Source organism: Vitis vinifera, chromosome 18, assembly GCF_030704535.1.
Source record: "Vitis vinifera cultivar Pinot Noir 40024 chromosome 18, ASM3070453v1".
Taxonomy (NCBI): domain Eukaryota; kingdom Viridiplantae; phylum Streptophyta; class Magnoliopsida; order Vitales; family Vitaceae; genus Vitis; species Vitis vinifera.
Window position 1 is genome coordinate 13,129,628 of NC_081822.1, and position 12,932 is coordinate 13,142,559.

At 32.6% G+C, this 12,932-nt stretch overlaps 2 protein-coding genes and 1 pseudogene across 2 annotated transcripts; 1 reads left to right on the plus strand and 2 right to left on the minus strand.

Annotated features, from left to right (window-relative positions):
- On the plus strand, positions 1 to 3,615 carry LOC100265956 (probable indole-3-pyruvate monooxygenase YUCCA10; annotated as a pseudogene).
- Positions 3,616 to 5,415: 1,800 nt separating this feature from the next.
- Positions 5,416 to 6,414, minus strand: LOC100243726 (uncharacterized). The gene has a single exon (XM_002267099.2). It carries the CDS (start codon positions 6,412 to 6,414, stop codon positions 5,416 to 5,418), a length of 999 nt encoding a protein of 332 aa, XP_002267135.1.
- Positions 6,415 to 8,029: 1,615 nt separating this feature from the next.
- LOC100243642 (uncharacterized) lies at positions 8,030 to 9,368 on the minus strand. Its single transcript, XM_002278911.5, has one exon. The coding sequence runs from the start codon at positions 9,193 to 9,195 to the stop codon at positions 8,179 to 8,181; it is 1,017 nt and encodes a 338-aa protein (XP_002278947.1). The 5' UTR covers positions 9,196 to 9,368; the 3' UTR covers positions 8,030 to 8,178.
- Positions 9,369 to 12,932: the final 3,564 nt, after the last annotated feature.

The window sequence follows — 12,932 nt, forward strand, 5'->3', positions numbered from 1 at the left end:
ATGACCAGGTAAATCTATGTGACTTGATTTCGAATAGTAGAGTTCTATTGATAGGTCTTAGACATCGTGGTTTTTTATCTCTACAATTAATGGGGGTTTTCCAAGTAAAAATCTTGTACCTTATTGCATATTTATTTGATATTTCGTTTGAATTGCCTAGAATAGGTTAATTTGTTTTAACCTAATATCTTGCAGGGCTAGTCTAAAAGGTTTATATGTATTCTTATATATATTTTGGTTGAAGATATTGAATATATTGGATTGATTGGTTAATTAGTTATTAAGTTTGTTGAATTCGTTATCTTGTGGTGGTTATACCTATAACCAATTATTGATTTGTTGGGATTATCTTGTGGTTGGTCATTCTGGTAGTGATTATTATTATCCTTAACATATTTCAACATATATTGTTGATCTTTGGAAATCAATTAACCATAAAAATCAGATTTTTAATTGGGGTAAAATCCTATTTGAATATCCAGGTTGTCCCTATAATATCTTGGGATAAGAAAAGTAGTTATAATTTATAAATATTTATTTAATTTTTTAAAATCACCCATTCACACTCTCTTTGGTGTTCCCTATTAGACTTTCGATTATTATTCAAGTGGTATTTAAGCAATACCCATTTTTCAATTTTATTTTATCATTATTATATTACATCTTCAGAAGGTGTACTGGTAGATAAATTTGGAAATAAAACCTAGTTTGGTAAACGACTCTAAATATTTCTCTTTTTAACTCTTCTAAGTTCCTTGAAATATTAAATTTTGGATATTTCATTGAAAAAAAAAAAGTTAAGAAATCTAGGATGATACATATGGATGTCTACATGAATCCCAAAATAAAAAAGATAGAAATGTGAGGAAAAAAGGTAAAATATCCAATGATTGATTATTTTATTAATTCATTACAATATTTCATTTAAAATTTATCATTCTTCAATTGTTAGATGATATTATCTACGTATGCATGTAGTCATAAATATCTCTAACACTTATCACTCATTGGCTTTCACTCATTGCTTTACATGTTTTCTGAAAACAAAAATGAGGATATAATTTGTAAAGACAATATATTCGAAAATTCACATAAATAAGGAAATACATTTAAGAGTGGAATCCATCAGGATGGTGTAGAATCCGAGTGCCTCACTGATGTTGTCTATGTATATGTGGACTTTTGTTCATGGAGCCACCAACCTACTATAGAGATAGTAGCTATAGTTGACTAGAGAGTAAGAGAAATTAAGAGTCTGTTTGGTAGTGAGTCTACAAAGCGCTTTTAACTTTTCTAATACTTGAAAATTTTTATTATTTAAGTGTTAGAAATGTTATAAACGTTTTCTAAAATCACTCCCAAACACACTCTAAGAGACCTAGAAAAAGTGGTAATCATTGTAGGAGCTAGCCCTTCCGGTCTTTCAACTTCTGTATGCCTAAATGTTCTCTCCATCCCTAACATAATCCTGGAAAGAGAGGATTGCTTTGCCTCTTTGTGGAAGAAAAGGTCTTATGATCGCTTGAAGCTTCATCTGGGAAAGTAGTTCTGCCAACTTCCCCAAATGGCCTACCCACCAGGTACACCCACATTTATCCCCAAGGCTGGTTTTCCTCAGTACTTGGAGGACTATGCATCTTACTTTCAGATAAACCCACAATACCACTGCTTTATAGAGTCTGCATCCTATGATAAGGTTGCAGGAAAGTGGCACATAGTGGCTAAGAACACACTCTCTGATGAGCTAGAGGTGTACCTAGGGAAGTTTCTGGTGGTTGCCACTGGTAATAACAGTGAGGGTCTCATTCCTAAGATACCTGGGTTGGACAGTTTTGGAGGGGATTTCATGCATTGTAGCAATTATAAGAATGGAAAGAGATTCACTAACAAAGAAGTTTTGGTTGTTGAATGTGGGAATTCTGGCATGGAGATAGCTTATGACTTATGGGATCATGGTGCAATAACCTCTATTGTTGTTCGCAACCGAGTAATGTCTCTTTTTCTTCACAATTTCTATAATTTGTGATGGCAATATCTGCTTGAAGCCATGAAGACATTTTTATCTGATAATTAAAACTTGGAACTCTAGATCTTTGAGGGTTTTATTAGATTTCTTCTCCATATATATGATAGCTCCACTAACCATATAGTTGGATACAAATACATGTGGTTACAAAGGAAATGGTGTTACTTGGAATGTTTTTGTTGAAATACATTCCTTGCAAGGTGGTGGATTATCTGACCGCATCCTTCTCCAAATTGATTTATGGAGATCTTTCTAGTTATGAGCTTCCAAGGCCAAGCGAGGGACCCTTTTATCTTAAAGATGTAACCCATTCATCTCCCGTTATTGATGTTGGAACCATAGAGAAGATTAAGAAAGGAGAAATTCAGGTATATTCTCATACATAATTTAATCATAGTTAACTCATTAATTACTTCATCATGTAGGAAGGCTTGATAATTTGGCAATGGAAGCATTGGGTTCTATCATAAAATAAAATCACACTGGAATGAAAATAAATATATGGATGCTTAGTTTGTCCTAGAACATCGTGAATACATCATTTTTCAAAGACTTGGTGAAAATATCATATTATTTCGATTTATTTTCGATGAAGACTCTTTCCCATTACATCTTCGACCACTTTGATCACAAGAGGAGGATGATATACATCGTGGACCCAGATTCTATAATCTTAAGCTTTCATGAGAATTAACTCTCACATATGTAGTATATTAATAATCACTAATGAAAATGATGTTATCTATTAGGTTGTGCCGACAATAAAAAAAATAGAATGTGACTATTGTAAGAGATTTACATGCAATATATTCAATCCAAAATATATAAAATTTTTTCCATACGAATCATTTTTGAAAAATTTAAGATCATCTTCTTACCTCCAGCCATTGTTTTTGAATTGTATGTTGACTAGTTGTTGCAAATCTTGATTTTCCAAACTTTGATATCTCTTCGTTAGATGGTGTATTACTAAAGAAAAACAGCAGAGAGAGACGAGTTCGGGACCAAGACTTATATATAAAATTGTGGTTTCCCATCAAACCATATTGTTTTTTATTTAGCACCACTATAAGCAGTTTATGGAACATGCTCCTTAACTGTAGGGAAGTGAGATTTGGTGGAGGACGTGGTTAAGGTGTTGGACCACATCAGAGTTGTCTGAACATGTGTGTGAACGTGTAGCAGACAACAACTATGTCTATTTTTCTAATAGAAAAATGAACCGATTTGATGCTATAATCTTCTGTACAGGTCACAAAAGCACTGTTCTAAAATGGCTTAAGGTACAAAGTTGACCATTTTACCTATCAATATTTGTTATATATATATGTGTATGTGTGTGTGTGATTGTGATCATGATCATGATCGTAGATCTCAAAAACCGTAATAAATGTGCTTTAAATTAAATGTAAATTGGACGGTGAAGGCATTTTTAACAAGGATGTAATGCCTAAGAAGAGCTTCCAAATCACTAGAATGGGGAAAATGATCTCTATTTTGTTGGATTTGCAAGTCGAGGGTTATTTGGAATTGCAAGAGATGCGGAACATATAGCCAACCACATTTGTAGTATTGTGCAGAGGAAATAGTTAGGTGTGATTTAATGATGAGAAATTTTCATTGGATGAATTTTTTTGGTTTCGTAACTATTGACGTGTTTGTGACATCTTATTTACAAATAATAATTAACATCCACATGCAACCATTTTTGGCCATGTATTGAAACAAGATGGTTAGGTTTTGGACTAAATTTAGCATGATCATAAGGGTACTTTTGCCCTTAGATCCTCAAATTATTAATTATTTTATTACCAATTCACACAAAATTCTTTCATCACTTGCAATCAATTGCCATCTCCATCATATAATGATGCAAGGACAACTGTTGCAAGTATAACTTCAATTAGAAACAAGGACATCCTACATGGAATGGACATGGATTAAATTGTGGCTGAAAGTAAATAAAAGGAAAGAAAAGTGAAAGAAAATATAAATATATTTAAGTTAATAAATTAACATTATGTGTTATTTTAAATTCATTTTATTTATTTTTTTATGTAAATAATTTTAAAATACATAAAATTTTAATTTATTATAATTATATTTAATTTTTTATCATATTTTTTTATGGTAAAATCAAGCATAAGAAAATCATTATAATTTCTTCATTATAAATTTTTATTCCATAAAAATAATAAATAATTATTAATTATTTCTATTTGAATTTTATCGAAATCATTATGATAATCTCCTTACTATAGTTATTAACTTCGAGTGAATTAAAATTGCAAATCCTTAATGAGCCTAATTGGATTAGTTTCCTCTTGGGATTATATTATTTCTATTATCCAAAATTATTTTAAGTTGTTAACTTAAAGTTTGTTACTTATTTTTATTTTTAAATATTAAGGTTGTTTGGTAAAGTTAAAAACTTAAATTTTATTTTAAATTATCAAATTGATACCCTTATTAATTTTAATTAATATTTATCTTCGTTGATTTTATCTCATATTCATTTTTATTAACTTTAAAGAATAAATTTATTTATAAAGCATCCATATTTAAATTATTGTAGATATGTAAGATAATCATAAAACATTTATTATAACAAATGATACATATATATATATATATATATATATATATATGTGTGTGTGAAAATCATAATTCTAAAATACACGTACTCTCACTAATGCTACAAAGATTTGAGACTGAGGGTAAGATAATTATTTTGACTTATTACTTAGCACTAAAAATAATTTTAAGTTATTTAATCAAACAAATTTAATCTACTTATAGACTTAAATTAAGTTATTAAATTATATTAATTCTGTAACAATTAAACAACCTCTAAGTACATTATATCAATTAGCTAGGTCATGTTATCGGTGGTAGTATCTCTCAGCCAACTCCAAGTGCTCTGGGCAATTACAGTTATTGCAGCATCTAAGTCTTCCAATGCCAGTCTACTCTGACTTCTCAAGATGATATTACATGGTGAGTTGAATTTTCCCTCAACAGTTTGAGCTGGTTGCAAAACTGAGAATTTGGGATGCTTCTAATTTCCATTTCTCTCCAAAGCTATTAATGAGCTTGACTGAGTCAAGCGCTGCGGGATGAATTGGCTCATTCACTCTTAATATTTGCTCCTAGTTTCAGTTGATTTATGGCATTCATTTGCTACTCCAACAAAGTCCAGTCATAGCAATACATAGAATGAAAGAAAAGGAAGAATTTTCTTATGCGTATTCTTGGAATTAACTTCATATCTACTATTTCATTAATTATCACAATCTCCATCGATCTCACAAAGATGGAAGGACAAATATTACAACAACTTCTATTAAAAGAGAAAAGAAAAACAAAAAAAATAAAATCCAGAAAAGGGATCAAACGTCATATTGCTCTAGCTGAACATCCTTCGCCTTCAAAGGAACATATTCTCCCATGTAAACTTCGAGGTGATCAGATAGGGCTGACTTGTCAATGTTTTCATGGTGGTAGGACTTGCACACAAAGTAGATAATCGTTTGGAGGACAAGTCCAAAGAGAAATAGCTTGAAAAGTAATAAGAAACACAAAATCCCATACCCTACCCTATTGGCCATACCCAGTGAGGCCCCATACACCACCAGCCTCTCAAATGCTATCTTTATGACAAACAGTGAAATATTTAGCTTAAGGAAGATGACAATTGCCACCACAAGCTTACCTCTTATCAGTGCTCTACTCTTCACCATGGCTCGAAACCCATACAAGTCTTCCAACACCGATACCACGCTAGCCAATTGCCAAATTATGCTCATATACGAGAGCCCAACCAAGTACAAGATGAACATAACCCACAAGATCAAGATACCAATCTTGACAGGTCCAATACACAGTGCCCATAAAATTAGAATTAGTAGTGCAAATATGTTGTAAGCGAAGACAGCAACAAAGATACACAAGAAGGTGACCATGAGCCTTTTCCAGACCCTGGGGACCACACTCATCACCTTCTTAAAAGTCACTTCTCGGCCGGTGTAGATGCAAGCGATGGTGTAAACTACAGCAGATGTTGACAGGAGGGAGAAGATGAGTGTAAAGACTAGATATGCCAACTTCAAAAGCCAAAAAGCGATCAATTCGCTCGAGAGAAGATCCGATATTTTGTTGTATTTTGCAGAATCTACTCGAGTTCCATCCAATTCGAATTCATGGATGACGATTTTCTGGAAGAGATAGTCGGATACTTCAATATAAGCTAGGAAGATGAAGCACAGTGGAAGGATCAGGGCAACGGTGATTTGGCTGAAAATCTTCTTCCATGAGAAGATGATCTTGTAAGCCTCCTTGTAGATCCCAAAGATCCCTAGAAACTGCATTTCCTCCTGCTCTAGATCCATAACTCCTTGTTGCTTCAGTGGAAATTTTGTTGCAAAAGAGAAGGTGATGGAGAAGATTTGCTTCTGCTCTGAATAGATATAGGAAATGGAGGTGGACTTCTATTTATCAAGCTACCCCTGGTTTTCCAATAAATCACCCCAGTCGATCCCTATCTTTTTTTCCTGGAAAGACTTGAGTCTTCCTTCTACCAGAATTATGAAAAAAAAAAAATATGTGCCTAATAAAAACAGAGAACAAGAATTTTATGATTATTTTTCTTAAATTCTTTGTATGTAGTTGGGGAAATGGCAACAAATAGTTTGGAGGAAATAGATGGGCATTTTGGAAAGAGGTCTTGTTCGTCAAGGACGGCAAAGACTAATGGATGGTCGTGTCTTTTACGCACAGGCGAAGATTCTTGTCAGGAGCCTTTTTCCCACTCTCGATTCCATCGAGATGGGTCAACACGCTTATCTTCTGGTCAAACATACCGTTGATCCCTTTAATTACTAAAATATCCTTACATTTATTTGTACTTATCCCCCTTGACTTCACGTTGGCAAAAAGAAACTGGATAGCATGCCGTTGAATCAGTCAGCTGATGCCCCTTTATTTTTCGAAATATTTGACACAAAAATTATCAAAAAAAATTAATTTATCATTTTAATTTGATAAAAGTATGTTATAGATAAATATATTATAAATTTTTTATTATATAATATAAGATATAAATCATTTTAGAAAAATTCTTAGATGATACATAAAATTTTTTAGTTCCCCAATTAATAATAATTTTATATATAATATTATATAAATTTACTCATCTTTTCATTTTTTTTTAATAAAAATTGAATACAAATTTTGTTAATTTACCTCAACAATAAAAAAATAAGAAATTTTAAAAATAAAAAATGTAATTAAAACTAGAATAACTAAAAAATTAAATACAATTAAAATAATAAAACTTAAAAATTTTTAAAAATAAAATATTGAATCTCATTGTATTTCTAATTTTTTTCTGGATATCTATATTTTCTATTAGTGTCATTTAATGAGGTAAAAGTTAATATTTTATTTTTTTTATTTTTAGTTTTAAATTTTTCCTAATTTTAATTGTATTTTTTAGTTTTAAAATTTTTTATTTTAACCAATTGTCACAAAAATAAATAAATAATTGTCAATTGATATTATTAATATGACAAGTAAACGTCATTTTAGGAAATAAATATTAACTCATAAAAAAATATATGTATTTTAAAATATTTTAAAATAGATGAAAGATAAAATTAATTAATAAAAACTGAATTCGATTTTTTATATTTTTTCAAGTTAGTAAATCAAAATCCACTTTTCCCCTTAAATAAATCTGACGTTGGAAGAAGGACTTTTTATTTTTTTAACATTGCTAATGTAATTTTAAATGGATAAAAATACTTTTCCTATATTTTTTACCCAAAAGACTGAATACTTTTTGTCAAATATCCAGGTTTACGTCTCTGATAGGTTTAATTAATATGGAACAAGTAGGTCTTTCTCCTTGAGATTAATTATGTCCTGATTTATACATCCATGGTTTTTTACCAAAGCAATTCAGAAAATGAAAAGAAAGGCCAAATCTTAAGCAATTGATCTATATATATATAAAGATTTCTTTATTATTCAATTCAATATTCAAGCGACATGAATTGATTTATCTGTGCTGTCAATCTGGATTTTATACAGATCCATAATTGAACAACAATAACCTTGATGAACAACAAATTACAACTTTAATTACCAAAAGCTCATCCTACATTGAACTGCTTTAACTGAAGATTGTCGCCCTTTAAAGGAATGTAATACTCTTGGGTGTAAACCTGGAGATGATCCGATAGAGCCAACTTGTCAATATTTTCGTGGTGGTGGGATTTGCAAACGAAGTAGATAACAGTCTGAATGACACGTTCAAAGAGACTCAACAACGAAAGTAACGATAAGCACACATTTGCAAAAGCCACCCTATTCACCATGCCCAGTGGCTCTCCATGCAACACCACCCTCTCCAATGCCTTGTGTAGCATGTAATAGACTAAACCCAGCTTCAAGAAGATGAAGGTTGCCATACCTACCTTGCCTCTGATTAGTTGGTTACTCTTTTTCATGGCTTGAAACCCATATGAGTCCTCTAACACCGATATTGTGCTAGCTAATTGCCAAACTATGCTCATGTAAAGAAAACCCATCAAGTACAACACCACAACAACCGACAAAATCACCAACCCCACATTAGTATTAGGGCCAAATGCAATCAACACTGCTACTAAAGCTAAGACTAGAAAGGCAACCACGTGGTAAGTGCAGAGGGCCAGAAAGATTGTGAAGAATGTGACCATGAGTCTCTTCCAAACCTTTGGCACTACGCTCATAACCAGCCTAAAAGTCACTTCCCGACCGGAGTAGATGCAAGCCATGGTGTAAACTATGGCGGACGTGGAAAGGAGGAACAGGATAAAAGAGAAGATGGTGTATGCAGCCTGGAGAAGCCAATAGGAGGCAGATGTCGACGGGAGAAGATCAAATATGTTGGCGTAGTTGGAAGTGGGGACTTGGGTTTCAGCCAAATCTTTTTGATTCTGATCAGTGATTTTGGGGAACAGAGTGTTGGATAATATAGTATGAGCTAAGGAAATGAAGGATAGTGGGAGGATCAGGGCAAAGGTGATTTGGGTGAAGATCTTCCTCCGTGAGAGAATGATCTTGTAGGCTTCTCTGTAGATATCAAAGACTCCAAGAGACTTCATTTCTTGTTGCTGTACCTCCATTACTTCAATGGAAATGATTTGTTGCAGAGAGGAAGTGAAGAAGAAGGTTGATGGGCGGAGAACGGCTTCTAAAGAGAATGAATTTGATCAAGAATTGATTCAGGCTTGTAGTTATAAAGATGCGTTATAGGGTCATTCTAGGAAACTGATGGCGGCTTTGCTGACTATTATTCGTTCATGAATTTTCCAGGAAGAGTCGAGACTCGAGATTAATTATATGTCGTGTCTCGATTTCGTCCTCGTTCCAGAAACTGCGCTCTCCAATTACTAAAACACCCCTGATTTTGGGGTGGGCCACAGTTCTTCACGAATGGTTCTACACAATGGAGGGACTTGTTCTAAGAGGAAAGGGTACTATTACGAAGTCCACTAAAAACTTAATAAAGTAATAATCATGTTATCGCTTCTATTCTATTCTTACGAGATAAGTATGTTAAAGGGCAGATGAAGGTAATAATGCTCATAAAGACGTCCAAATTGGTATAATTACTCTAAGGGATGGAGCAGATTTTTACTATCATGGTGTGACGAGAGTGTGTGGATATGTGCTATATATAATGGATTTTATTGTTGTTTTGAAAAATATAGTATAGCTACAAAGAATATTGGTTTGAATTTTAGTAGGTTAAGGAAAAGTTATGGCACTCATATTCAGCGTAACAACTTAATATTGTAGATGCACATATTATTTATTTATTTCTTAACTAGAATCAAGCTATTGCACTTAAATTTTCACTCATGGTTTGATATTTAAACTTATTACCTTTCACAATTTTTTATTTTAGGTCTAGCCATCCTCATTGTTTTTTCCATTCTTCTCTTCTTTCTAAAACTTTCTTCTTTTTTTTTTTTTGTAAATACAAGAACTTGTTGAGGACTATGAATTTTCTTCCCCATTAATCGTTTTTGAAATAATGATCTTTTCATTTTGCGCCCAATTATGCCAAATTAATGTATTTTGGAATATAAAGTTTTGGCCTATCTTTTTTTGGTTTTTTGGTTTTTTCCCTTAAATATCTCTCTCTCTCCTTTTTTTTTTTTTTTTTTTGGTTGGAAAACTTGTGAAATTTCGTTCCATACAATTTTGATACTGGAATGGTTGTTGAGATTTCCTTTGCTCCAAATGAAAATGAATGATACATCTGACTTTGAATAAAATGATACATCTTGTCATTCTAGGAAACTGATGGCGGCTTTGCTGACTATTATTCGTTCATGAATTTTCCAGGAAGAGTCAAGACTCGAGATTAGTTATCTGTCGTGTCTCGATTTCGTCCTCGTTCCAGAAACTGCGCTCTCCAATTACTAAAACACCCCTGATTTTGGGGTGGGCCACAGTTCTTCACGAATGGTTCTACACAATGGAGGGAGTTGTTCTAAGAGGAAAGGGTACTATTACGAAGTCCACCAAAAACTTAATAAAGTAATAATTATGTTATCACTTTTATTCTATTCTTACGAGATAATTATGTTAAAGGGCAGATGAAGGTAATAATGCTCATAAAGGCGTCCAAATTGGTATAATTACTCTAAGAGATGGAACAAATTTCTAAATTATTGTTAAGAATATGTACAAATTTTGTCATTTAAAAATGCCCGACATACTCTTAATAAGATTTTTGAAAAATTAGATATGGAGACTCTCATGCCAGGTCTAAATAGTTGAGGTGACAATTCTGTAAATGGGAAAGGGATTTAAATAAGTGACACGTAAGCCTACATTGAGCTTAAGTTTCTTAAGCTTACAAGAAGCTAACCTATAAATATCTTCCTTAAGGGTAAGGGCTTTAGTCTTGCATTCCATTTACTAAGAGAGAGAAAACCCTAGCCACCAACCCTCTTACAGGTTTCCACCTTTCTGTGTTAGGATCTAGAAAAAGCCATTGGGTGGAGGATTGTTGAGTTTATGATTTCTTTTATAGATTTAACACATTATCCATCGATAGGATTTGATTTGGGAACATCTTAACCAGTTATTTACTTCTATGTTGTATGAGATTACCAAAGCTTAATTACCTAGTGATCTTGGTTGAGAAAAACTAGAGAAAAAATCATTATAACCTTTAGTATTCTGGGTTATCATCCTAAGGAACTAGAACATTTAACTAATCTTGTCTAGATCAAATCAAGTAATGACCTTTGTTGGCATATTGGAGGGTTGGCCGCATCCATCAACTCCCCTTGTATTCTCCGTGGGCGCTTAGAGGGATGCACTATAAGGTTAGGATATGCGTTTTTCCTAAAAACAATTGCTTTTAGGAGAGTTGGTAGTGCCTAAGGTCCTACAAGTGGTATCAGAGCCAATGTTATGAGTTCGAACCCCATGGGTGTCGCTGGGGGGAGATTGTTGACTGATCGGAGGGTTTTGGTTGGGTCCATCAACTCCCTTTGTGTTCACCATGGGTGCTTGGGTGAAGACACAATAAGGGTAGGGTATGCGCCTTTCCTAACAACAATTGCTTTTAGAAGAATTGGTAGCGTCTGAGGTCCTACAACCCTTAAATGAAAAATTGATTGATTAACAAATTGAATTGTTAATTGAGAAAAAAAATAATAAACTAGTTTGGAAATTTTCACAAATCTAGTTTCTGACTAGGGACTAAGGAATAACAAGTACTAATTAAAGAATTTTTAGTCTCTTAAGATTGAATCACTAATATAGGCCATCCAAGTCTGGAACCATATTTTAAAACTTAAAATTCTTTCTTTAAGAGTCTTTTAATAAGTAATATGATAAAAAGTTTTAATCTTTAAGGCATTTAACTTGACATTGATTTGGTAAATTTTCCTTAATTATCAGTCACATAGGATCAGACTAAGTTAATCATTGATCATAAAGTTTTACATATTAAAGGATCCTTAGTATGCATCCTCTATATATCTCTAACATAGACGAACTAACAAAAGATGGAAAACAATTTTCTCAATAAAAATATTTTGCACTTGCATATAATGCAAAACTAATCAAACTATTCTATATATCTTTAATTGTTTTGTAAAATACTTCAAGAAATATTTAAAAATATCTCAAATTTATTCTAAAAATAATTTACTTTAAAAGAATTTTAATAAAATGCATTTAGTAAAATACATTTTTTTAAAATAAAAGTATACTTTAAAAAATAAATAACTATTTTCAACTATAGTTCAACTAAAAAACTGATATTGTACTTTCAGTGAAAGCAATGTAACACTAGAAGATTGCTAAAGGGTGGATCCAAGTTTTGATGTAGTCTTTTGTAAGTAGGGATGACAATTTTGTGGGTTACCTAGGTAACTCGCCCTACTCTGCCCTTATTGGGATGGGTATGAAATATAAAAAACGGGTATAGGTCAGGTATGGGGATATTTTAAAAACCTGAATTGGGTTTGGGATGGGTATGAATTTTGCTCTAACTAGTCTCACCCCAACCCAAATATAAATTGACAAAATTATCCTTTAACTAGTAGTAAAATGCCAAAAACTTCCCAGTACATATATACTTCATTCTTCCCATTTGCCCTAATTCCAACGATCACTTCTTCTCCTTCTTTCTCTGATGTAGTGCTTGAAACCCTATATACAAGATCAATACCACTTCTTCTTTCTCTTTCACACCAATTGAAATACTCTGAAATCAATTCCATCTTGCTCTTAGTTTAGCCTCAACACCCAAAACTCCTTTATTGTGACATCAAACTGGTCATAGACCCTGATCTCTTTGCCCTAAATATGAGTAACACAATCATCTAGAGCA

Excerpts from the sequence above, each read along its gene's own strand:
- LOC100243726 (XM_002267099.2), bottom strand. The coding sequence starts at position 6,414 with ATGGATCTAGAGCAGGAGGAAATGCAGTTTCTAGGGATCTTTGGGATC.
- LOC100243642 (XM_002278911.5), bottom strand. The coding sequence starts at position 9,195 with ATGGAGGTACAGCAACAAGAAATGAAGTCTCTTGGAGTCTTTGATATC.